Here is a 27031-nt window from a genome sequence, read left to right as displayed (position 1 = left end):
AAGTTGTCCAATTTGGCAGGCTACAGTGTATGTTACTGTGTGTGCGTTAATGAATGCTGCAGCTTCTAATGACCAAGTTGTTTCCTAACTGCTGGACAAATGAAAGGGTTAATGCCATAAATCATCTGTGCCATCTGTTTGACTTCTCTGTCACCTGATTTTACCTGCTGTTTCTTCAGCTGTGTGGGGCCTTGATAAAATCAATGTTTCAGCTAGATGAACAAGGTGGAAATCACATTTTTATATGTTTTTCTTTCTGTTAGATTGAATATTTTATCCTTCATTCTCAGACATGTGCTGAGTCTCTGCGAAACTCTAAAGATGAGAGCTTCAAGAAGGCTTTCCTTCCCAACATACGTTTGTTTCTGCACAAAGACAGCATCAACATGAGCGAGTGGAACAGAATATCACATTTTAATAATCCTTTTGGTTTTATGGAGTACAAGTATAACGGTAGGCAACGTTAAGCAACCACCTAGCAAGCCATTAGTAATAATGTTTTGCTTGTATAAACCAGTTTTTTTCCCCAGCTTCTATGTGCATTTTGTGTTTTTTGGTTTACAGATGTGATGACTTCGCTGAAGTTGATCCCAAAGCCAAAAGAGCCACTGCTCCTTCCAAAGCCAGGCAGTGGCGGGTGTGTGAGATGTGCTGTGGTGGCCACTGGTGGGATCCTCAATGGCTCTAAAATGGGGAAAGAGATCGATGCTCACAATTACGTTTTCCGGTAAGAAAGAGGAAAACAACTTAGTGACCTGGCGGGCCATAAGGTTTCAAAACAATTCAAAAGGTAATTCATGAAAGACATTTTAAAGATCATATATCCCTGTGTCATTGCTGAGGTGACGGCTATCAGGAGCACTGGTCATTCACTTTATTTGCCGAGTCAATATTTAGATATGGTTTCTCATGAATCTCATGAGGCAATAGTATGAGTACACAATGCCACTCTCACGTTTCCATCTGTTTGTGTGGTAGGATGAACGGTGCAGCCATCAAAGGCTACGAGGAAGACGTAGGAAACAGAACATCAGTGTACGTTCACACGGCCCACTCCATCACTATGTCGCCGTATTTTTTCAAGAAGTACGGATACACATCTGCACCTCATGATGAGGTACTCAAACTCCAATGACAAGAGTGTTACAATGTAATGTGGCAGGTGTGGTTTAGAGGTAGAGAACCACTAGTGATAGAGTCAGTTGTCCACTAATCAAAAGGTCCTTGGTTCCAACCAAAGATATGTGGCAGGCAAACAAAAACATCACAGGCTACAAAAGTAGGAGTTCCCCTATCATGTGTGAGGTCACATTACCAGATAAGCTAAATACCTTTTATGCTCAACAACAAAGTCAGTTGTAAAGTCTACTACCACCTGCTTCAAGACAGCCTTCAAAAGTCTGCAGTGTTTAGTCTGAATGACTACCGTGCTGTAGCACCCCCATTCTGATGAAGTGCTTTGAGAAACTGGTTCTGCCATCTCCACTGCCCTCTAATCAGTCTTCACACACCCTGGGAGAAATAACACCTACATCAGAATGCTGTTTGTGGATTTCAGACCAGCATTCAACACAATGTCTCCCATGAAACTTATCAGCAAACTCAACACTCTGGGTTTAAGTACCAGACTCTGCAACTGGATACTGAACTTCCTCACAAATAGACCTCAGACAGTTTGGACTGTTGGACACACCTCCTCCACCCCAACGCTACCACCATCATTGTATTTCAAACAATGATGAGACTTCATCATAATGAATAATCTTACAGTGTGGTGCACACTGAACAGCCTACTGCTCAACATCAGCAGAACCAACAAACTGATGGTTGATTTTAGGGAAAAGGAGATAAATATACACACTACTGTCTACATCAGTGGAGCAGTGCTGGAGCAGGTGAACAGTTTTAGGTTCCTGGGATTCAGCATCACAGAGAACCTGACATGGTCAACTCACATCTCCAGGCTGGTGAAGAAAGCTCAGAAATGGTTGTATTTCAGGGAACAAAAGAAGGCAAAAAGACAATAGAAGGCATCCTGAATGGAATTGGTATGTGATGTGCAGGATCCAGGATCGGAGCCACAGCCTGTCCACCCTGCTGCCGTCTGGAAAGAGATGTAGAAGTATCTGCTGTCGCACCACCAGACTGCAGAGCAGATTTTTCCCCCAGGCTATGAGACTCAAATTCCAATTCATCCTCAGCCCTTCTCTATGCATTATAGTTTATTTCTGTTTACCATTTTATAGTTTTTGTATATACTGTCTGCTTTGCAGAAGAAAGAAGCTGCAAACTGCATTTCATTTTACAACCCTGTTGTAAAATGGTGATTAAATCTACTGTGTACCTTCCTTTTGGCAGGGTATAAAATACGTGCTGATTCCTGAGGGGATGAGGGATTTCAACTGGCTCCAGGGTCTTCTCAAAGGAGAAAGGATCTCTGCTGGGTCATATCGCAACCATCGGTGATTAACAACTCAATATACTATTAGTGAAAGGTGACACGCGCACACACACACACACACACAGTTTATCCAGTGCTGGAACATTTTGGATTGGGCCTGGAAATGTTGGCCAGTCCTGAACCATCCCTTAGTTATGCTGCTATAGGCCTAGACTGACGGAGGATTTCCCATGATGCACTGAGCTCCTCTCTCCTCTACTTTCTCTCCCTCTGTATGCAACCTCATCCCATTATTGCATGTTACTAACACAACTTCTCCCCTTTCCGGTAGTCTTGTGCTTTCTCGTCCCTCTCCTCTCACCTCCTATTACTTCCTGCAGGTGTTTCTGGCTCTGGAGCTGTGGAGTCTGGATCTGTGGCTGCAGGTCACCTGTTGCCCCCGTGTTTCTGCTCGACACTCTAGACTATTGTTGCTAGTCTTATTGTTATTGTTGTTGTTATAATCATTAACATTATGATTATTATCATTAACACTACTATAAATATCTGTACCATTTTTCATTTAGTCTATAGCAACATCCCCTTTACTGTCTGTACCTGTGTGTGCATATTGTGTAGGCTGCCTCCCTCTCTCCTTCCATCCCTCTCTTTTTCTCTCTGTTCCTCTGCTGCCCCCTCTCTCTCTCTCTCTCTCTCTCTCTCTCTCTCTCTCTCTCTCTCTCTCTCACCCCCAACCGGTCGAGGCAGATGGCCGCCCACCCTGAGTCACGGTTCTGCTCGAGGTTTCTGCCTCTTAAAAGGAGGTTTTTCCTTGCCTCTGTCGCCTAATGCTGCTCTTGGTGGGAACTGTTGGGCTTCTGTAAATAGCATCAAAGAGTACGGTCTAGACCTGCTCTTTTATGAAAAGCGCTGTGAGATAACTGTTGTTGTGATTTGGCCTATATAAATAAAATCGAATTGAATTGAAATGTGTCACCAAGTGTAATATCCGATGCAGGTGAACATTTATTTTTGAAGTGACTTTACATTTTAACTATTGAAAGAAGGCAAGCAGGTATCAGTTCTTAAATTTTATGGAGGTCATAAGTCATGTTAACCATTCACCAGATACTGCTTTGTGGCTGGGCAGAAAACTCATGCAGTGTACTTGTGAAACACAACAACCCAGTGTCTTTTTGTGAATTAGGCAATAAAAGTTATTCATCAAGTGTTTATGAGTTCAAGAATAAGCTTTGTAACATCTTCCCTGCAGGTTTGTGTTTAAAATTTTTTAACAACTTTATTTAAAAAAAGCAACTAGCAACAAAATTTGCAACAGACCATCAGGGAAAAGGTGAGAAATATAAATATTTTATATTGAAATGAATTCCACATGCATGTTCATCTGCATGCAAGGTCATCTCTCCCTCGCTGCACTAAGCTTTATGCTACTGGAATAAGGAAAACATACCGGGCTCTTCCTATTAATCTATTTTGTGTCTCCTCTCTCCTCCGTCCTTATGCCTGTGACCCAGAAATCTATCTCAGCGTCTCAAGGACGTCTCAATTCCTAAGATGCATCTCACATGTTGGCTCGTAATGTCCAGTTTATGTAATGTTACTAAGACGCCACCACAGTTGTTATATACCCGTTGTAAATTGAAGTAAAAGTAAATAAAAAACGAAAGTAGCTAAGTAAATAAAACATAACGTTGTCATGAATGCTGTTAAGCTCATTGACAAAGATCATAAAATACAGGCTATAATAAAACAATGGACATTTATTGCACATATTCATATTTAACTGACGCTTTAAAACGATGATTCTGAAGCCATGTCTCATTTTGTTAAATGCCTGTTGCCTCGAATCCTCTCTCCTCAATTCCTTTCGAGGAGGCAGGGAATGGAATCGAGGATGTACAAACTGAGAAATGAGAAATTCCTTGTCAATATGTTGATTGCTGTTAAGATGCAAAGTGGCAGACATCCAACAACAGCTGCCAACAATAACAGCACCAGATTAACACAAGTAACTCAGAAACACAGTGTAACTGTAGTAATTTTGCACTTTTCAGCATGTCGTTTCGTTAACCCTGCTGACTTTTATATTTTAACCCTCCAGGCCGTGGACGTTCTATGGCGGGCAGTACAATGAGAGCCGCTTCTATGTTCTGCACCAGGATTTCCTCAGATACGTGCGGAACAGGTCAGCCTCCTTTCACAATCTACTACTTTTTTACTTTGTATGGTTTATAATGATAATGACTTTTTTTTGTACTTTGTTTTAGCAGGTGGGCAGGGACAAGCAGATAGTGGAAGGGAAGGAGAATGCTAACTGAAATAGTCGGCCAATGACCGGCTTATACCAACAGCCTGTGAGCCAGACTAATAATTAATAATAAAAATGTGCATAGACTTGTACTGAACGTTTTACTATAGCCTACTCAGAACCTCAGTGTGCACACTCATTACTCAGAAGTATTATGTAGTAGAAGTATTAAGTATTATGCATTTGCGACTCGTGGGGGGCAGTGATTGTATCGGGGCCAACTCATTTTCGGCAATTATTTATAAAAGAGAAAATATATTGGTGGAACAATTATATAATATTTATTTAATATGCTCAGGGAAAATAATACAAGTATAGGTAGCACTGGTTTATTTACTTCCTCTTTAGGCAGCAGATGTGCAAGAGTGAAACACAAATACACACACACACACACACACACACACACACACACACACACACACAGGAGTGTGGACTGAAAATTTTGGCATGTCAATTTTTCTTTTCTTGGCAATCATAAATTGTTCTTTTTGTTTATTTTGAATGTATGCTTATTTTAAATTGTTTGTCGTTTGTTTTTTCAACATGTTTGAAATAAATGTATCAATCAATAATGTACATTTACTAATTTAGCTGATGTTTTTATCCAAAGCGACATACAATTACTATTTATGTCAGAGGTCGCATGCCTCTGGAGCAACTAGGGGTTAAGTGTCTTGCGCAGGGACACATTGGTGGATGTTTGAACCCGGGTCTCTCACACCAAAGGCATGTGTCTTATCCACTGACCATCACCACCCCTATACATACATGTAATATACATGTAAACAGATGGATTTTAAAACATTTACATAATAAACATCTAGCTATTTGTACTCAGATGTCAAATATGAAAATGTCAAGGAACTTTGTAATGTCTATAGTCACATTGGAGTGTGTAGTTTATATTGTCTTCTATGCCAAAGACATTGGTATTGTTCATTGCCCACAGGTTCTTAAAGTCTCCTCATCTGAATGGTTCACACTGGGCGATAGTCAGACCAACCAATGGAGCATTCACTCTCTTCCTGGCTCTGCACACCTGTGACACTGTAAGTTAATATTAGCCATCTAAAGGTATCCATGCCTCTATAAACATGAAGTATGCAGTATACAGTTACAGATTTTAACTCTTAATTGGTATAGTTTATCATTTCTAAAATGAATTGTTCAACATTCAGGGAAATGTGTTTGTTTGCAGATTTTAAGTCTATTTCTATCTAATTTAAATCTATTCATTTTCAACAATTATGGCATTGTTAGTGTCAAAATTCTGAAAACAAATGTGACACAATCTACAAACAGAACATGAAATTCACCTGCAAACAAATCGCTTTACATTCATTCAAATTCTGGTTTTCAAGTACAAGTCACTGATTTCTATTTGTGAATCATGATGTGTTTATTTGTAGATTTTTAATCTTTTTGTATATCATGCTTTATATTTGTGGATCATGAGAACTTTGTTTGCGGATGTTTAATCTATTTGTAGATTGTGTTATGTGTTTACAAGTTGTAATATCTGTTTGTGACTTTTAGTCTGTCCATTTTATCATATTGCTGCAGTGGAAATTACTTCACAAAGACAGCCCTACTTTTAACAAATCTTTTCTTGGTGTGAGTTCACCTGTTCTGTTTTTGTCATTCTCAGGTGAACGCATATGGATTCATGACTGAGGACTACAAGAAATACTCCAACTACTATGTTGAGAAGAATATTAAAACCAATGTCATTTTCTACGCCAACCATGACTACATCCTGGAGATGAAATTGTGGAAGAAATTACATGACAGCAAAATAATGAGGCTATATCAAAGAACAGACTCAGAAACTGGGACAGAAAAGCTGAAACAACTTAAACTTAGGTCATTTTACTTGTCTGTTTTTTAAACTGATGCTAATTGTTTACGCTCCTTGGAAGAGATGAGGAAACTCAAACCCCGAGCCAATGTATGACAACAGTTTCTGTAACACTGTCCGGATTAAGTATGTGATAAATGGAGGCCTTGATATGTTTTTTTTCAGTCCTGGTCTGACAAAATATACTTAATAATTATTTTAGGTTTGGACTGTTGGTTGGACAAAACACACATTGTGGATATGTCACTTTGGGTAATTGTAGCGGCAGTAGTAAATAAAGGCCAGCTTTGCTCTCTTTCCATTTTCTGGGGTTATCTTTTCACACCGCCCGCCATTTTGGCCACAGCAGTGCAATCACATGTCTAGTTCTATAAAACACCTTAAGCATTATTGCTCAGAAGTTTCAGAAAGCTTCATGTGCCCAGCGCTGTTTTCTGGGTTTTATTATTTAGCAATGCCCGTCATAGGGCCACAGTACTGCAACAACAAATCTGAGCTGACACAACACATCTAAAACAACCGATTTATCTGAGTTTCCGAAAGTTCAACTGCAGTACATGTTTCCTGACAATGTAATGACTGCGCTTTAACTGAATAGTTTAGAGTCAACTGTAAGAGTTGTATGCAAATGCTTATCTTTGCTTTCCTCCGGTCACCACCTCCATCAAACTTCAATAGTAAACTGCCATAGGAATGATAATTACCGATGAAAACATATTAGGCTATATTCTAACCAGAAACATTTAAGAAAACGTAAATTACAAAGTATATTTTGTATTTCATCCAAATAGAAGGTTTTTCAGTAATTTTTATCAAAGCTCTACCGCAAAGCATCACGAGATGTCTGAGGGACGGCCTTTATCGCTGATAGGATAAGGTCCTCAAATTCCACTGGAAGCCCTGAGAAACTTACTCACTCTTGTTTTTTGCTGGCAACATCTTGATTATTAGTTAGTAAACAAAATACTTCAGATGTGATACGTAAAAAACAAATGTTTCAAATGCATGCGTGGTTATTTTTCGTTCACATTCCTCCCGAGTAGTGACGTCACTGATCGAAGGGGACACACACACACACACACACACAAGACGGGATGGATTTGGATTCGCCCGTTTGAAAAGAGAGTAATCCAAATGCATTACATCTGTGTTTAATCATACACCCAACAATATGCATACTAAATCCCTGACTCTGGGAAAGTGTATAGAAGAATTGAGAAATGGGATTGTTGCCTTACACACTTGCTACTTTCAGCCTATGTTTAAGTGAGTTTTCACTGGTAATGCACGAAAAAAGTAATAAAGCATTTCAGAGTTCAACATTAAGCCAGTAAACTACAGGTTGTCAACTCATCCAAGTAGCCTAACTAAATTAGGATACGAATATGAGTCATTAGCAAACTGCTAGGTGAACATTACTTTAAAACGTTATTACACGGCTATGTGAATTTTTGATATGTTAACTGTTGTATGTGTCAGATTTATTGAATGATTAGGCAGAGAAAACCTGTTGCTCTTAAACACTGTCCACTTAATCAACCGGGACAGTGTTCTGGTGAAGGGATAGTTTAAATAGGCCGATAGATAGGTTTGCGAACTGATTTCATGTTACCTTGGAAAAGTGTTTCTAATATTTGTGCAAAATACAGTAGTTTATTTTGATACATGGCGTGGCTCTTGGTTTTTGTAGTTTATTCTGATACATGTAAAATTAGGGTATTTGGTGTCCATCCATCATCAATCGCTTATCTTGCATACAGGTTCGCGGGGGCTGGAGCCTACCCCAGCTGACATTGGGCAAAAGGCAAGGTACACCCTGGACAAGTCGCCAGCCCACTGCAGGGCCACACACTGACAAACAACCACTCAGAGCGGTGCACTCTTGTGGTATGCAGTTTGCATATACTAGACACTGAATGAGTTTATCACAGAGTTTATATAATTATCATCACAGACACATGCCCATTTTATTTTGTTGTTCTTAGTGGGGCATAAAATTCTTAATGTTTGAAACCAACACTTATCAACTGGCTAGATCACCAGTTATAATTCTTTGGCTCAGTACAGTCTCTTTAACAGCAAGCTGTAAAGTGTGCCACATAGCCCAAGATGGCAACCCCACATTCCTTCATAGTCTTCGCCATATTGCGTGCATTGTCCCGACGGCTATTTCAGAGATGTATTAAGCAAGCCACAGACTCTTTTGAATGTCTTTCAGAAAGACAGAAGAAAGGTCTCAATTCAACTCAATATAGAGCATTGATGCCAAAAATAATTCTCACGCTTTTATTTTGCAGGCACAATGATTTAATGACACAGTGATAATGTGAGTAACTTTGGGTTAGCTGTCATGAGAGAAAGAGCGTGAGCGGCAGTAAGTGAAGGTGAAAGTCAGTGGAGCAAAGGAAAAGATTAGCAGAAAGTTGTCCAATTTGGCAGGCTACAGTGTATGTTACTGTGTGTGCGTTAATGAATGCTGCAGCTTCTAATGACCAAGTTGTTTCCTAACTGCTGGACAAATGAAAGGGTTAATGGCAGGTTAATGCCATAAATCATCTGTGCTCATCTGTTTGACTTCTCTGTCACCTGATTTTACCTGCTGTTTCTTCAGCTGTGTGGGGCCTTGATAAAATCAATGGTTTCAGCTAGATGAACAAGGTGGAAATCACATTTTTATATGTTTTTCTTTCTGTTAGATTGAATATTTTATCCTTCATTCTCAGACATGTGCTGAGTCTCTGCGAAACTCTAAAGATGAGAGCTTCAAGAAGGCTTTCCTTCCCAACATACGTTTGTTTCTGCACAAAGACAGCATCAACATGAGCGAGTGGAACAGAATATCACATTTTAATAATCCTTTTGGTTTTATGGAGTACAAGTATAACGGTAGGCAACGTTAAGCAACCACCTAGCAAGCCATTAGTAATAATGTTTTGCTTGTATAAACCAGTTTTTTTCCCCAGCTTCTATGTGCATTTTGTGTTTTTTGGTTTACAGATGTGATGACTTCGCTGAAGTTGATCCCAAAGCCAAAAGAGCCACTGCTCCTTCCAAAGCCAGGCAGTGGCGGGTGTGTGAGATGTGCTGTGGTGGCCACTGGTGGGATCCTCAATGGCTCTAAAATGGGGAAAGAGATCGATGCTCACAATTACGTTTTCCGGTAAGAAAGAGGAAAACAACTTAGTGACCTGGCGGGCCATAAGGTTTCAAAACAATTCAAAAGGTAATTCATGGAAGACATTTTAAAGATCATATATCCCTGTGTCATTGCTGAGGTGACGGCTATCAGGAGCACTGGTCATTCACTTTATTTGCCGAGTCAATATTTAGATATGGTTTCTCATGAATCTCATGAGGCAATAGTATGAGTACACAATGCCACTCTCACATTTTTCCATCTGTTTGTGTGGTAGGATGAACGGTGCAGCCATCAAAGGCTACGAGGAAGACGTAGGAAACAGAACATCAGTGTACGTTCACACGGCCCACTCCATCACTATGTCGCCGTATTTTTTCAAGAAGTACGGATACACATCTGCACCTCATGATGAGGTACTCAAACGACAAAAGTGTTACAATGTAATGTGGCAGGTGTGGTTTAGAGGTAGAGAACCACTAGTGATAGAGTCAGTTGTCCACTAGTCAGTTGTAAAGTCTACTACCACCTGCTTCAAGACAGCCACCATCATTGCTGTATCTAAAAAGTCTGCAGTGTTTAGTCTGAATGACTACCGTGCTGTAGCACCCCCATTCTGATGAAGTGCTTTGAGAAACTGGTTCTGCCATCTCCACTGCCCTTTAATCAGTCTTCACACACCCTGGGAGAAATAACACCTACATCAGAATGCTGTTTGTGGATTTCAGACCAGCATTCAACACAATGTCCCCATGAAACTTATCAGCAAACTCAACACTCTGGGTTTAAGTACCAGACTCTGCAACTGGATACTGAACTTCCTCACAAATAGACCTCAGACAGTTTGGACTGTTGGACACACCTCCTCCACCCCAACGCTACCACCATCATTGTATTTCAAACAATGATGAGACTTCATCATTGTTTGAATGAATAATCTTACAGTGTGGTGCACACTGCACAGCCTACTGCTCAACATCAGCAGAACCAACAAACTGATGGTTGATTTTAGGGAAAAGGAGATAAATATACCTACTACTGTCTACATCAGTGGAGCAGTGCTGGAGCAGGTGAACAGTTTTAGGTTCCTGGGATTCAGCATCACAGAGAACCTGACATGGTCAACTCACATCTCCAGGCTGGTGAAGAAAGCTCAGAAATGGTTGTATTTCAGGGAACAAAAGAAGGCAAAAAGACAATAGAAGGCATCCTGAATGGAATTGGTATGTGATGTGCAGGATCCAGGATCGGAGCCACAGCCTGTCCACCCTGCTGCCGTCTGGAAAGAGATGTAGAAGTATCTGCTGTCGCACCACCAGACTGCAGAGCAGATTTTTCCCCCAAGCTATGAGACTCAAATTCCAATTCATCCTCAGCCCTTCTCTATGCATTATAGTTTATTTCTGTTTACCATTTTATAGTTTTTGTATATACTGTCTGCTTTGCAGAAGAAAGAAGCTGCAAACTGCATTTCATTTTACAACCCTGTTGTAAAATGGTGATTAAATCTACTGTGTACCTTCCTTTTGGCAGGGTATAAAATACGTGCTGATTCCTGAGGGGATGAGGGATTTCAACTGGCTCCAGGGTCTTCTCAAAGGAGAAAGGATCTCTGCTGGGTCATATCGCAACCATCGGTGATTAACAACTCAATATACTATTAGTGAAAGGTGACACGCGCACACACACACACACACACACAGTTTATCCAGTGCTGGAACATTTTGGATTGGGCCTGGAAATGTTGGCCAGTCCTGAACCATCCCTTAGTTATGCTGCTATAGGCCTAGACTGACGGAGGATTTCCCATGATGCACTGAGCTCCTCTCTCCTCTACTTTCTCTCCCTCTGTATGCAACCTCATCCCATTATTGCATGTTACTAACACAACTTCTCCCCTTTCCGGTAGTCTTGTGCTTTCTCGTCCCTCTCCTCTCACCTCCTATTACTTCCTGCAGGTGTTTCTGGCTCTGGAGCTGTGGAGTCTGGATCTGTGGCTGCAGGTCACCTGTTGCCCCCGTGTTTCTGCTTGACACTCTCGACTATTGTTGCTAGTCTTATTGTTATTGTTGTTGTTATAATCATTAACATTATGATTATTATCATTAACACTACTATAAATATCTGTACCATTTTTCATTTAGTCTATAGCAACATCCCCTTTACTGTCTGTACCTGTGTGTGCATATTGTGTAGGCTGCCTCCCTCTCTCCTTCCATCCCTCTCTTTTTCTCTCTGTTCCTCTGCTGCCCCCTCTCTCTCTCGCTCTCTCTCTCTCTCTCTCTCTCTCTCTCTCTCTCTCACCCCCAACCGGTCGAGGCAGATGGCCGCCCACCCTGAGTCACGGTTCTGCTCGAGGTTTCTGCCTCTTAAAAGGAGGTTTTTCCTTGCCTCTGTCGCCTAATGCTGCTCTTGGTGGGAACTGTTGGGCTTCTGTAAATAGCATCAAAGAGTACGGTCTAGACCTGCTCTTTTATGAAAAGCGCTGTGAGATAACTGTTGTTGTGATTTGGCCCTATATAAATAAAATCGAATTGAATTGAAATGTGTCACCAAGTGTAATATCCGATGCAGGTGAACATTTATTTTTGAAGTGACTTTACATTTTAACTATTGAAAGAAGGCAAGCAGGTATCAGTTCTTAAATTTTATGGAGGTCATAAGTCATGTTAACCATTCACCAGATACTGCTTTGTGGCTGGGCAGAAAACTCATGCAGTGTACTTGTGAAACACAACAACCCAGTGTCTTTTTGTGAATTAGGCAATAAAAGTTATTCATCAAGTGTTTATGAGTTCAAGAATAAGCTTTGTAACATCTTCCCTGCAGGTTTGTGTTTAAAATTTTTTAACAACTTTATTTAAAAAAAGCAACTAGCAACAAAATTTGCAACAGACCATCAGGGAAAAGGTGAGAAATATAAATATTTTATATTGAAATGAATTCCACATGCATGTTCATCTGCATGCAAGGTCATCTCTCCCTCGCTGCACTAAGCTTTATGCTACTGGAATAAGGAAAACATACCGGGCTCTTCCTATTAATCTATTTTGTGTCTCCTCTCTCCTCCGTCCTTATGCCTGTGACCCAGAAATCTATCTCAGCGTCTCAAGGACGTCTCAATTCCTAAGATGCATCTCACATGTTGGCTCGTAATGTCCAGTTTATGTAATGTTACTAAGACGCCACCACAGTTGTTATATACCCGTTGTAAATTGAAGTAAAAGTAAATAAAAAACGAAAGTAGCTAAGTAAATAAAACATAACGTTGTCATGAATGCTGTTAAGCTCATTGACAAAGATCATAAAATACAGGCTATAATAAAACAATGGACATTTATTGCACATATTCATATTTAACTGACACTTTAAAACGATGATTCTGAAGCCATGTTGTGGTGTCCGAACGATAATGCTGCGATGATGTGTTGAGAAGAAATCCGCTTGACACTGTTCTTGATTATAAAAGTTTATTACATCAAAGAATTCAGCATCAATTACAAGCTCTGCAGCAGCTTGGAGAGTGACCCAGCCCGATAACCACTCTGTCTCTCTGTACATTGAACACAGCTTATATAAGACATTTATCTCTGCTAAATACCATATAAGGGCACAGTGCGGTAGACTAAGTGTAACCATCTGTTAGACACCACTTCCCCTACCACTGTGTCTCTCTCCAGCTCTGGGTCAGGGGTCAAATTCTTATAGGAGGGTTCACTCTTGGTTCACCCATCAATCATTACTTCCTCATAAGGGTTCACTGTTCCTTTCACCAGCTGCAGAGCATTATATTAAACTGTAATGGTCAAATGCACATATGTTATACACCACAATGTCTCATTTTGTTAAATGCCTGTTGCCTCGAATCCTCTCTCCTCAATTCCTTTCGAGGAGGCAGGGAATGGAATCGAGGATGTACAAACTGAGAAATGAGAAATTCCTTGTCAATATGTTGATTGCTGTTAAGATGCAAAGTGGCAGACATCCAACAACAGCTGCCAACAATAACAGCACCAGATTAACACAAGTAACTCAGAAACACAGTGTAACTGTAGTAATTTTGCACTTTTCAGCATGTCGTTTCGTTAACCCTGCTGACTTTTATATTTTAACCCTCCAGGCCGTGGACGTTCTATGGCGGGCAGTACAATGAGAGCCGCTTCTATGTTCTGCACCAGGATTTCCTCAGATACGTGCGGAACAGGTCAGCCTCCTTTCACAATCCTACTACTTTTTTTACTTTGTATGGTTTATAATGATAATGACTTTTTTTTGTACTTTGTTTTAGCAGGTGGGCAGGGACAAGCAGATAGTGGAAGGGAAGGAGAATGCTAACTGAAATAGTCGGCCAATGACCGGCTTATACCAACAGCCTGTGAGCCAGACTAATAATTAATAATAAAAATGTGCATAGACTTGTACTGAACGTTTTACTATAGCCTACTCAGAACCTCAGTGTGCACACTCATTACTCAGAAGTATTATGTAGTAGAAGTATTAAGTATTATGCATTTGCGACTCGTGAGGGGCAGTGATTGTATCGGGGCCAACTCATTTTCGGCAATTATTTATAAAAGAGAAATATATTGGTGGAACAATTATATAATATTTATTTAATATGCTCAGGGAAAATAATACAAGTATAGGTAGCACTGGTTTATTTACTTCCTCTTTAGGCAGCAGATGTGCAAGAGTGAAACACACACACACACACACACACACACACACACACACACACACACACACACACAGGAGTGTGGACTGAAAATATTTGGCATGTCAATAGAAGTTTTCTTTTCTTGGCAATCATAAATTGTTCTTTTTGTTTTTTGTGTGTTATTTTGAATGTATGCTTATTTTAAATTGTTTGTCGTTTGTTTTTTCAACATGTTTGAAATAAATGTATCAATCAATAATGTACATTTACTAATTTAGCTGATGTTTTTATCCAAAGCGACATACAATTACTATTTATGTCAGAGGTCGCATGCCTCTGGAGCAACTAGGGGTTAAGTGTCTTGCGCAGGGACACATTGGTGGATGTTTGAACCCGGGTCTCTCACACCAAAGGCATGTGTCTTATCCACTGACCCATCACCACCCCTATACATACATGTAATATACATGTAAACAGATGGATTTTAAAACTGTTTATTTACATAATAAACATCTAGCTATTTGTACTCAGATGTCAAATATGAAAATGTCAAGGAACTTTGTAATGTCTATAGTCACATTGGAGTGTGTAGTTTATATTGTCTTCTATGCCAAAGACATTGGTATTGTTCATTGCCCACAGGTTCTTAAAGTCTCCTCATCTGAATGGTTCACACTGGGCGATAGTCAGACCAACCAATGGAGCATTCACTCTTTTCCTGGCTCTGCACACCTGTGACACTGTAAGTTAATATTAGCCATCTAAAGGTATCCATGCCTCTATAAACATGAAGTATACAGTATACAGTTACAGATTTTAACTCTTAATTGGTATAGTTTATCATTTCTAAAATGAATTGTTCAACATTCAGGGAAATGTGTTTGTTTGCAGATTTTAAGTCTATTTCTATCTAATTTAAATCTATTCATTTTCAACAATTATGGCATTGTTAGTGTCAAAATTCTGAAAACAAATGTGACACAATCTACAAACAGAACATGAAATTCACCTGCAAACAAATCGCTTTACATTCATTCAAATTCTGGTTTTCAAGTACAAGTCACTGATTTCTATTTGTGAATCATGATGTGTTTATTTGTAGATTTTTAATCTTTTTGTATATCATGCTTTATATTTGTGGATCATGAGAACTTTGTTTGCGGATGTTTAATCTATTTGTAGATTGTGTTATGTGTTTACAAGTTGTAATATCTGTTTGTGACTTTTAGTCTGTCCATTTTATCATATTGCTGCAGTGGAAATTACTTCACAAAGACAGCCCTACTTTTAACAAATCTTTTCTTGGTGTGAGTTCACCTGTTCTGTTTTGTCATTCTCAGGTGAACGCATATGGATTCATGACTGAGGACTACAAGAAATACTCCAACTACTATGTTGAGAAGAATATTAAAACCAATGTCATTTTCTACGCCAACCATGACTACATCCTGGAGATGAAATTGTGGAAGAAATTACATGACAGCAAAATAATGAGGCTATATCAAAGAACAGACTCAGAAACTGGGACAGAAAAGCTGAAACAACTCAGATAAACTTAGGTCATTTTACTTGTCTGTTTTTTAAACTGATGCTAATTGTTTACGCTCCTTGGAAGAGATGAGGAAACTCAAACCCCGAGCCAATGTATGACAACAGTTTCTGTAACACTGTCCGGATTAAGTATGTGATAAATGGATGCCTTGATATGTTTTTTTTCAGTCCTGGTCTGACAAAATATACTTAATAATTATTTTAGGTTTGGACTGTTGGTTGGACAAAACACACATTGTGGATATGTCACTTTGGGTAATTGTAGCGGCAGTAGTAAATAAAGGCCAGCTTTGCTCTCTTTCCATTTTCTGGGGTTATCTTTTCACATCGCCCGCCATTGGGGCCACAGCAGTGCAATCACATGTCTAGTTCTATAAAACACCTTAAGCATTATTGCTCAGAAGTTTCAGAAAGCTTCATGTGCCCAGCGCTGTTTTCTGGGTTTTATTATTTAGCAATGCCCGTCATAGGGCCACAGTACTGCAACAACAAATCTGAGCTGACACAACACATCTAAAACAACCGATTTATCTGAGTTTCCGAAAGTTCAACTGCAGTACATGTTTCCTGACAATGTAATGACTGCGCTTTAACTGAATAGTTTAGAGTCAACTGTAAGAGTTGTATGCAAATGCTTATCTTTGCTTTCCTCCGGTCACCACCTCCATCAAACTTCAATAGTAAACTGCCATAGGAATGATAATTACCGATGAAAACATATTAGGCTATATTCTAACCAGAAACATTTAAGAAAACGTAAATTACAAAGTATATTTTGTATTTCATCCAAATAGAAGGTTTTTCAGTAATTTTTATCAAAGCTCTACCGCAAAGCATCACGAGATGTCTGAGGGACGGCCTTTATCGCTGATAGGATAAGGTCCTCAAATTCCGCTGGAAGCCCTGAGAAACTTACTCACTCTTGTTTTTTGCTGGCAACATCTTGATTATTAGTTAGTAAACAAAATACTTCAGATGTGATACGTAAAAAACAAATGTTTCAAATGCATGCGTGGTTATTTTTCGTTCACATTCCTCCCGAGTAGTGACGTCACTGATCGAAGGGGACACACACACACACACACACACAAGACGGGATGGATTTGGATTCGCCCGTTTGAAAAGAGAGTAATCCAAATGCATTACATCTGTGTTTAATCATACACCCAACAATATGCATACTAAATCCCTGACTCTGGGAAAGTGTATAGAAGAATTGAGAAATGGGATTGTTGCCTTACACACTTGCTACTTTCAGCCTATGTTTAAGTGAGTTTTCACTGGTAATGCACGAAAAAAGTAATAAAGCATTTCAGAGTTCAACATTAAGCCAGTAAACTACAGGTTGTCAACTCATCCAAGTAGCCTAACTAAATTAGGATACGAATATGAGTCATTAGCAAACTGCTAGGTGAACATTACTTTAAAACGTTATTACACGGCTATGTGAATTTTTGATATGTTAACTGTTGTATGTGTCAGATTTATTGAATGATTAGGCAGAGAAAACCTGTTGCTCACATCGCATCACAATGGGACTTGTGAATGTCACATAAATAAAGGCCACAGTGGCAGTTGGACTAAACTACACCATAAAGGTACATTTATGATCGTGTACCGTCATTTAGCAATATTATTTAGTTATCAATCATTGGATACCTATTTAGAAGTTGGCATTACAAAGTAATGTTGTAAAACAACAATGAAACACTTTATTATTGTTTTTATGTACATCCTTTTGGGTAGTTTATTCTGTAACAATGCATCATATTTTAAAAGCTGCCATACTTAGCTACTATACTTTACACAATTTTACATGCAATCTGTCAAATAAATGTAGTGACATAGTGACAAATTGTGGTGAAACACAAAATGGAAATAAAACATAGTATTCAGTCTTACTTAAGTAGAAGTACTAATACACTACTACATTACACTGATAAACTGTAAAATACTATTTTAGAAGTATAATTCCTGCACTGAAAATTTACGATCTTCTATTAATTAATTAATTATTAACCATTGTGTAGTAGACCTAAATTTATTAGTTACGCATTTTAATAAATTTATGAGAATTGATACCCAATTATGAATTAAAATTCATAAATTCAAAATTTCCTCGTTAAGGGCACCACGGAGTTGTTATAATCCTAGAGTCTCCGGACCTCTAGGTAGTTTTGAATAATTATACAATTATTACTAGTGATCAGTTAGTTAATAATCGCTCAATTATCTTAAATCAGTCAGTCAGTCTCATATCTAAAGGGTCAATTCTCTTGGCAGGAACTATAAATAGGCAACACACACAGCTCTTGATTGTATTACAGTGAATTTATTCTCTAACTAAGGTGATAAAAAGATGGTTGGATACAGGGAACATAAACATTTGCTGAACAATGAGCCTGGAGGTTCGATTGTGGGAAGCATTTGACTCATAAGGCATAGAAGAGCTAATGAAAGTAAACTAATGTCATAGTTTAGGAGTTAAAATGGACATCTGATCACAGGACGTGTGTTAAGTCTTACGGCTTGTCGACAGCCTGCTTTTGGCCTGTTGCACGGGTCCCACGCTAGCTGCCGATCCTGGTTTTTTGCTAGGGATTCTCCAGGGTTCTCCGTGTCTGATTGAAAACGCCTCCTCCGTCTGGCAATTCGGCTGTTTTCAGGTTTCCTTCGTTGTAGCTGGCGAGACCACGTGGCTTGGTCTGACCTCGGTGAAGTTGGCTTCGACGAAAAAGGCTTAAAATGGAACTTGGTCGTTCCTGAATTAGTCCAGTGTAACTTAACGGACTCATAACTTTAACAAACAAAAGAAATAAAGAAAATAAAACAAACTGAAGGCAGATCGATGTCGCGGCACTTCAGGTGTGTAGCTTCAGGCGAACAAAAGGGCCTGTCTGTTTCGCTGGCCGAGTCTGGGCGTTGCCTGGCGAGGCACGCTGCGCCTGCCGAAGCGTTCAGAGGGCCGAGCAGGGTGGCAGAGAGCCAACAGCGAAGAGAAGAGAGAGCGAGCAGGTCGCGTGTCGCTCTTTTGTTGTCTGGGGCGTGGTTTCCCAGGGGGCGTCTCAGGTTTCCCATGGGACTGCCTTTCTAAACTTAATGTTTAAAGAAAAGAAATCTATTTGCACGTATTATAATCAAATATTTTCCACAATCGAACCTCAATGGTTGAACGGTTGTACTGTTCTAAGCATTTGGTAACAGGAAACAATTGTCACATTATTGGTCAGGATATTTATACATTTAACGGCATTTCCGACGAGGGCATGTAATACTTATTTCGTCCACTTGGGGGAGCTGAGGTTACATGAGGAAAGCTTGGATTACATTAGATGAAGGAGTGTCTTGCTGAAAATAAAAACACTGCACAAGTAACTTCTTTTCAGCACTAATAAACAACAGATAGCAACAACAGTTAACATAACTACTCAAATAGAGGCAAACGTAATCAGGTAACTAAAGATTTAATTAAACTTTGAGTCTTTGGAGATTGCAGTCCAGTTCAGTGTCTGGACCATGTCACACTTAGGTGAGACAAGGAGTATCCCTTTGATGTGGTAATAAAACAAAGAATAAGGTCAGTTGCCACGGAAACGTGTGTGGGGGGCCAGTTTTGATAGGCTGTTCAGGGAGATGCCAATGGCTGGCTCGTGTCCCTTTGTCAGTTTAACAGTCAGGCCCCGCGTTATCAGCTTCGGAATCAAAAAGGTGCCAGTTTTATGGTCGGGATAGCACTTAGAGAAAGCAACTTTGACCCCTCCCCATCTTCTCTGGGGAGGAGAAAGGAATTTAGGGTAGCTCCAAATTTATTCAATATAAAATGCACAACTCCACACCGTTGTTCACTACAATTGGTATATTATTTTCCACTTCTGGTCAGACTGAAAACAAACCCCTGGGGAACCAGATCAAGGCTCCTATTTATCGCATTCCTTATCCGAGCAGTGTTTGTCTCGGGGTTTGAGTTTCCTCATCTCTTCCAAGGAGCGTAAACAATTAGCATCTGTTTTTAAAAAACTGTCTCAGTGTTACTTCGGTTTTTCTGTCCCAGTTTCTGAGTCTGTTCTTTGATATAGACTCATTATTTTGCTGTCATGTAATTTTTTCCAAGTATTCATCTCCAGGATGTAGTCATGGTTGGCGTAGAAAATGACATTGGTTTTAATATTCTTTTCAACATAGTAGTTAGAGTATTTCTTGTAGTCCTTAGTCATGAATCCATATGCGTTCACCTGAGAATGACAAAAACAGAGAACATGGACAATTGAGACATCTTGAGAAATAGTCTTTGTTCATTTCTTGCCGAGACTTAGATGACAAGATCAATACCACTATCATCTCTGTCCGTAAAAATTTAAAATGCTGACACTGGACTGGCCCAATCACATCTCTTACTAGCCCCACCCCCACTGCTCTCTGTTTCTTGCGTTACGGCCCCCCCTCAAAAAATCTTCAAACGGCTGCCGCCAAATGCGCGAAAACAACCGATATGTTTTCTACCGGGGCTGCAGATACCCTGCGTAGTGCAGGCACAGGCATCTGATGGATTAAAGGAGAGCTGTGGGCGCTGCCAGGCAGAGACGGAGGCGTGTGTTATTGAGTGACAAAGTGACAGGGCTGGGTGAGAAAGTGAGCAGGAGAGTGCAGGTAAGTAGCTCAACCTGTAGGGAGGTAGCAGGGAGGGAAGGTCTTTAACAAATGCTTTCAAAAAGTGGTGGCTACATGTCCCCAGCGTCCCAATAGTAAAAGTTCTGAAAAATAGCTTGCACCAAGAAATGTTAATTAACAAATAAAAATGCTATGAAAAAGGTTTATTTGCACAATAAGCCTGCAATGCAGTATATATATATATAGAAGAAACCTCTGCCTTGTCTGCCAAAAAAGTAACTTAAGTTAAAAACAATATTAAGCTACTGATTACTTATATATATTATATATTAAAATATTATATTTTTATATTCTGAATTGTCACCTGCCACCTGAATTTTGTTCTTCCCTGGTGCAGTAAATGTCCCCAGAATGCAGAGAGTAAGTGTTTAATAAGAAACCAAAGTATATCAGCGAGAGATTCCTTAAATGTTGTTGTACTTGTGGGTTGGTGGTTTGGATGAAAGATTAAGGACCTAAATGCCGGAAACAGGAGATTCATTAAACAAAACTAAAGGCATACACACTTACTAGTGGTAGAGTTCAAACAAGTCCAAAGGAAACAAAGTGATCCAACAAAAAACAGGTAATCCAAAAGAAACTCCAAAATGGCAAAATCCAAATCCACAAGGAAAAACAAGGGGAACGAACAGACAGACGACTTAACACAACAGCGCATGACAAGCTACAATAATTTGACACAGACTGAACAGAACACAGGCATTGAGTACTAGCGCAAACGAGCGCGGCGAGAACATAAAACAGGTGAATCATATCAAGGTAAACCGCTCAGGAAACAAAACTAGACATAGAAAGCAAACACAGACAACTTAAGAATAAAACAGGAAGCAAGGCAAAACACAGCCACAAGGAGTGAACAGACACATAGACAAACTTGACACGAGACAAACACCTTAACATACCAAGACTAGAATACAGAAACAGAGGACATGGACAAAACAGACTGACAAGTGGAATAAAACCAGAACAAATGACAACAGACCAGGATGAAGGAAAGAGAACAAAGAATAGATCTAAACTTGAAACAATTAACTAGAGAACAGATCAAAGAACTAAGAGTCAGAACAAACAACTAAAACACACAACCAGGACTACACACCAAGACATGAACTAAAAGACAGGACTAAGGCTGAACAGAAGAAACACAAGACATGTACCCCAAAACCCCAAAATAAGACCCCAAAAAATCCCCAAACCATGACAACTTATTGTTCATTTCCAGCTTTTCATCCTGTTTTGTGAAACACTTTGAGCTACATCTCTGTATGATAGGTTCTATACAAATATAGTTACTGACCTGTTCCGCACATATCGGAGGAAATCCTGGTGCAGCACATAGAAGCGGCTCTCATTGTACTGCCCGCCAGAGTATGTCCACAGCCTGGAGGGTTAAAATATAAAAGTCAGCAGGCTTAACGAAATAACAACATGCTGAAAAGTGCAAAATTACTGAAGTTACACTGTGTTCTGAGTGACTCATGCTAGTCTCCTGCTGAACAAAAAGCATTCATTCTTAATTACAATATCTCAATGAAATAATAATTTTGCCATAATACAAAGTAAGTTAATGAGCAAATAAATCATGTTTCTCACAGAGACATAACTCCTGATGCCTCTCTGTGGGTTGGCACACTGCCTACATCTCTTTACATGAAAAAGATCTTACTTTTTGAGTTAAAACAATCACAAAATGAAAAATGTGTTAAAGGGGGCAAATCACCTGGATTTTAATTTAGTTATTTCTTGTTTTCTGTTCACTTTCCTCATGTGTTTTCCTGCCTGTTTTCTGTGTCACATTTAGTTTCATTAGCTAATTAGCTTCTTGTGTATTTAGTACAGAGGCCTTTCTCATTTCTCAGTTTGTACATCCTCAATTCCTTTCTCTGTCTCCTCGCCTCACATCCTAGTCCTTCCCATCCAATATGAGAAGGTGAGGAAAGGAATTGAGGAGAGAGGAGTCGAGGCAACATTTTAAAACATAGTATGACATATGGCACAGCTGCATCATTTGTTCATTGTTTTATTATAGCATGTCTGTCTGATCTCTGTCAGATGAGCATTGATGAGCAACAGTGTTCATAACAACTTGTGAATGGTCAGCATGACTTGTGACCTCCATAAAATTTAAGAACTGATACCTGCTTGCCGTCTTTCAATAGTTAAAAAGTAAAGTCACTTCAAAAATAAATGTTCACCTGCATCAGATATTACACTTCGTGACACATTTCCAGGCCCAATCCAAAATGTTCCAGCACTGGATAAACTGTGTGTGTGTGTGCATGTAAATGAAATGCAGTTTGCAGCTTCCTCTTGCTACAAATCAGACAGTATATGCAAAAACTATAAAATGGTAAACAGAACTATATTGCATAGAGCAGGGCTGAGGATGAATTTGAATTTAAAGACGATTTTAAACTGCCTTATTTCCCAAGATTATTATGCCGAAACGCCAGCTCCCTATGCTGTATTAAAGGTACGGATCAGATGTGATCCGCCTCAAGGCCGGAAATGTTGGTAGTAAGAGACTTTGTTGAATGCTGGTCTGAAATCCACAAACAGTCTTCTGATGTTGCTGGTGTTTTTCCCAGGGTGTGTGAAGACTGAGTGGAAGGCAGTGGAGATGGCGTCCTCTGTGGATCTGTTGTTTTTAAAAGCAGTCTGGCTGGGGTGTTATTCTTTATGTGCTGGAGAACCAGTTTCTAAAAGCCCTTCATCAGAATGGGGGTAAGAGCCTCACGACAGTAGTCATTCAGACTAGACACTGGACACTGCAGACGTTTTTGGTACCGGGGTGATCGTGGCTGTCTTGAAGCAGGTAGGAACCCTCTCCTGAGACAGTGAGATGTTAAAAATGTCAGTAATAAAATCCACTAGTTGATTGGCACAGGTTTTTAGTACACAGCCAGGGATGTTATCAGGCCCAATTGCTTTCGTCATATTCACTCTCAGCAGGCCTCTCCTTCCATCTGCTGTGGAAACTGACACAGGCCGGACCTCTGGAGGGGGAGTAGACTTTACAGCTGACTTTGTTGTTGAGCATAAAAGGTATATAGCTTATCTGGTAATGTGACCTCACACATGATGGGGGAGCTCCTGCTTTTGCAGCCTGTGCTGTTTTAACCCCATAAAGCACTTTACACTACATGTGACTTTCACCCATTTCCACACAAATTCATGCATATGTGGATGTTGTTGCCATGCTCATCAGATGGAGACTAACATTCACACTCACACACAGATCAGGAACAAGTTGGGGCTCAGTATCTTGCACAAGGACACAACAAGTGGCTCTCCACCACAACAGTCTCATTACAATATTACACTCTTGTCATTTAAGTTCAAGTACCTCATCATGAGGTGCAGATGTGTATCCGTACCGCACCGTTCATACTGCCACACAAACAGATGAAAATGTGAGAGTGGAATTCATAAATCAATATGTGGTTACTTTTATTAGCTTAAAAAATCTTTTATACCCACAAGTATCCCAACCCCCAAGTATCTGAATCAAGTTTATTGTCTAATCAAACACATGCGGACTCAGTTGTCCATTATGTAAAATTTACTTTTAACTTTTATTATAGTCTACTAAATGTGCTTCTTCTACAATCAGTCCGATAGATCCCCATTATTTAATATGTTCATTATTTTGTTGTTGCAGTCTACAGTTACATTGACTGTTTTAATCTGTAGGCTATTGAAATTAAGCAATTGTGAAATTAATAAACCCCATAACTGCCACACTGCTATTGTCATCAATCAATTTAAACACTCAAAGACACTTGTCCATTACGAGACAATGAGCTTTCTAACTTCTGTCAGTACTACTTTTGATTATAAGTGTTTAACATTTCCTGACAGCCTGCAATCAAATACAAAATCTTTTTCATCCTTTCAAAGGCAATTTTTCTTTGAGGAAACTAAATTCAATGCTTTTTAAAAACTTTTCAAGACAAAGATTCCCTGTAGAAAATGAACTGGAATACCAGAAAATTCTGTGTAACTGCTTCACTAAGTCATCACATCTCAGAAAAAGTAAAATATAATCCCAGAGAGCTACTTAAAAACTGTTTTCTTGCTTTTATAAAAGCTATCAGAGACAAAGCCACACCATTGCTCATTGAAGTTATAATGACAGGTTTTACATAATAAAATTAAATTATTCGGAGACCTGTAAGTTTTAGACCAGCTTCACATAAGAGGCTGTGGTGGCATTGACTCAGGCAGTAAACCAGGTTGTTCATAAGCCACAAGACAGACAATGAATCCCAGTGGTAAAAAATATAGCTCCGTGTGACCGCTTATCCTCGAATATGATTGTTAGGGTTAGTGCCAGATAATACCCAGTGAAGCATGTTGAACTTCACTTGTGTCATGGTACAGGGCCCTGATCGTTCTGTCAGCTACTGTGGTAATGTTCAGGCCAAGACCTAGTGCTCAGCCTTGCTTTTGTATTTCCTTGTTGTTGACGTGTTATCCGAGTAATTCTGTTCACTTGCCTGCCTGGCCACTCAGCCTACAAACAACAAGCCAGCTATGCCAATACCATTAATTCACCCTGCCTGCTCCGCTCTCCATCCACCATTGTTTTTCATCCATTTCCCCAACCCCTGGTTACAATAAACTTATTGTACTTCTACCATCTTGGCACGAGTCTGCTGCTCGGTCTGAAACTTGCTATTTCATAACATAGATATCCTGGAGCTGCTTCCTTGTTGACCCACTCTGAACAAACTCAGAGAGTTTTCATCCATGACTGTGACATCCATGACTGTGACATCCATGACTGCGGTTTTAGCCTTTCCGTAATCTTAAGCAAATAGTTTGAAATACACCTTTGTTCTCCAGTGTTTCAAATAAAAACTAACTAACCCTAGAAGAAGATGTGAGGCTTTGTGACTGACAGCAGGTGGTAAATACAGCAGGAATCTAATTTATTTATTCAGTTTAACAGAGATGCCATCATACAGTTTAGAAATAATGCGTGCAAGTACCATGGCCTCATGGGATCCCGACCATAGCTAAATATTGCCTGGGCAAATATACAAAGGGTGCTACTGATAGCCATCACATGAGCAAAACATCAGCAGTAACACAGAGATAAATAATCTTTAAAAGGTCTTCCATGAATTACCTGCAAATTTTTTTTAAACCTTACAGCCCGCCAGATCACTAAGTTGTTTTCCTCTTTCTTACCGGAAAACGTAATCGTGAGAATTGATCTCTTTCCCCATTTTAGAGCCATTGAGGATCCCACCAGTGGCCACCACAGCACATCTCACACACCCACCTCCTCCTGGCTTTGGAAGGAGCGGTGGCTCTTTTGGCTTTGGGATCAACTTCAGCGAAGTCATCACATCTGTAAACAAAAAACACAAAATGCACATAGAAGCTGTAAAAAGCAGTTTACAACAAGAATAAATGTATATGTATTGGACATATGTATTTATCTACTTTTTCCTAAAATCAACCATCACTTTGTTGGTTTTGCTGATGTTGAGCATGTTGTGCCTTATCATGGAAGAGACCTTGTTGAATGCTGGTCTGAAATCCACAAACAGTCTTCTGATGTTGCTGGTGTTTTTCCCAGGGTGTGTGAAGACTGAGTGGAAGGCAGTGGAGATGGCGTCCTCTGTGGATCTGTTGTTTTTAAAAGCAGTCTGGCTGGGGTGTTATTCTTTATGTGCTGGAGGTACAGTCAGTAGGGTGATAAACTACTCCAAGACGTTTGTTTAATTCCCAATTTTTGCAAAATCAATTTCACTGTTTTATCCACAAACTCTTCCCATTATCCGAAGATATTCGATCTGGAAGTCCCCACCTGCTTATGACCTCTCTACACAAAAACTTGGCAACCGATTGAGCCATCGTGAAAATCTATCCACAACCACTAGCATGTATCTTTTCCCTTCAACTGGTTTTATCATATCGACAAAGTCAACAACTAACTCACGCATAGGACCCCTTGGGGTGGGAATGTAACCAGGAGGAACAGTCACACCCCTGCGGACATTATTTTTCAGACAGATTGTACACATGCCTACGACATAGTCAATCTGTTCAAGCAAATATGGTGCCTAAAAACCATACTCCTTTGTGATTTTTCTCCTAACCTCTCCCATGGCAACATGGGCTAACCCATGTGCTTCCTGAATCATCAGACCTAACAGGTCCAGAGGTGCTACTATCAGCCCCTCGTGATTTCTCCAAAGACCCGTAGAATCCTTAACAGCACCTCGGTTTAGCCATAACTGTTTATCAATCATAGAAGCAGCTTCCTGCATCAAAATCACTTCCTTAAGCGTAATATTGTCTTCCAAGTCCACCCCATGAGTGACCAGAAAAACCTTGCCCAATTTGTCAGCTCCTGTGACAGCTTTTGCTGCTTCATCAGCAGCTTTGTTCCCTTGTGTCACTCTTGACACATCTGTTTTATGAGCTGCACACTTAGC

General features: G+C 39.8%; 2 protein-coding genes across 2 annotated transcripts; both read left to right on the top strand.

Annotated features, from left to right (window-relative positions):
- Window positions 1-296: 296 nt before the first annotated feature.
- LOC119916525 (alpha-N-acetylgalactosaminide alpha-2,6-sialyltransferase 2-like) lies at window positions 297-2466 on the top strand. Its single transcript, XM_038736566.1, has 3 exons — window positions 297-727; window positions 979-1117; window positions 2359-2466. The coding sequence occupies exons 1-3, from the start codon at window positions 570-572 to the stop codon at window positions 2464-2466; spliced, it is 405 nt and encodes a 134-aa protein (XP_038592494.1). The 5' UTR covers window positions 297-569.
- A 3337-nt stretch (window positions 2467-5803) lies between these two features.
- Window positions 5804-16200, top strand: LOC119916524 (alpha-N-acetylgalactosaminide alpha-2,6-sialyltransferase 1-like). The gene is made up of 9 exons (XM_038736565.1): window positions 5804-5815; window positions 6358-6435; window positions 9291-9453; window positions 9565-9727; window positions 9981-10119; window positions 11237-11340; window positions 13824-13907; window positions 15003-15102; window positions 15701-16200. The coding sequence occupies exons 1-9, from the start codon at window positions 5804-5806 to the stop codon at window positions 15911-15913; spliced, it is 1056 nt and encodes a 351-aa protein (XP_038592493.1). The 3' UTR covers window positions 15914-16200.
- Window positions 16201-27031: the final 10831 nt, after the last annotated feature.

This window comes from Micropterus salmoides, unplaced genomic scaffold, assembly GCF_014851395.1.
Source record: "Micropterus salmoides isolate LMB-PRFRI ecotype aquatic unplaced genomic scaffold, ASM1485139v1 Ms_hic_scaffold_21, whole genome shotgun sequence".
NCBI classification, from domain to species: Eukaryota; Metazoa; Chordata; class Actinopteri; order Centrarchiformes; family Centrarchidae; genus Micropterus; species Micropterus salmoides.
Note: the sequence above shows the minus strand (reverse complement) of the source record. Positions and strands in the feature narration are given on the sequence as shown.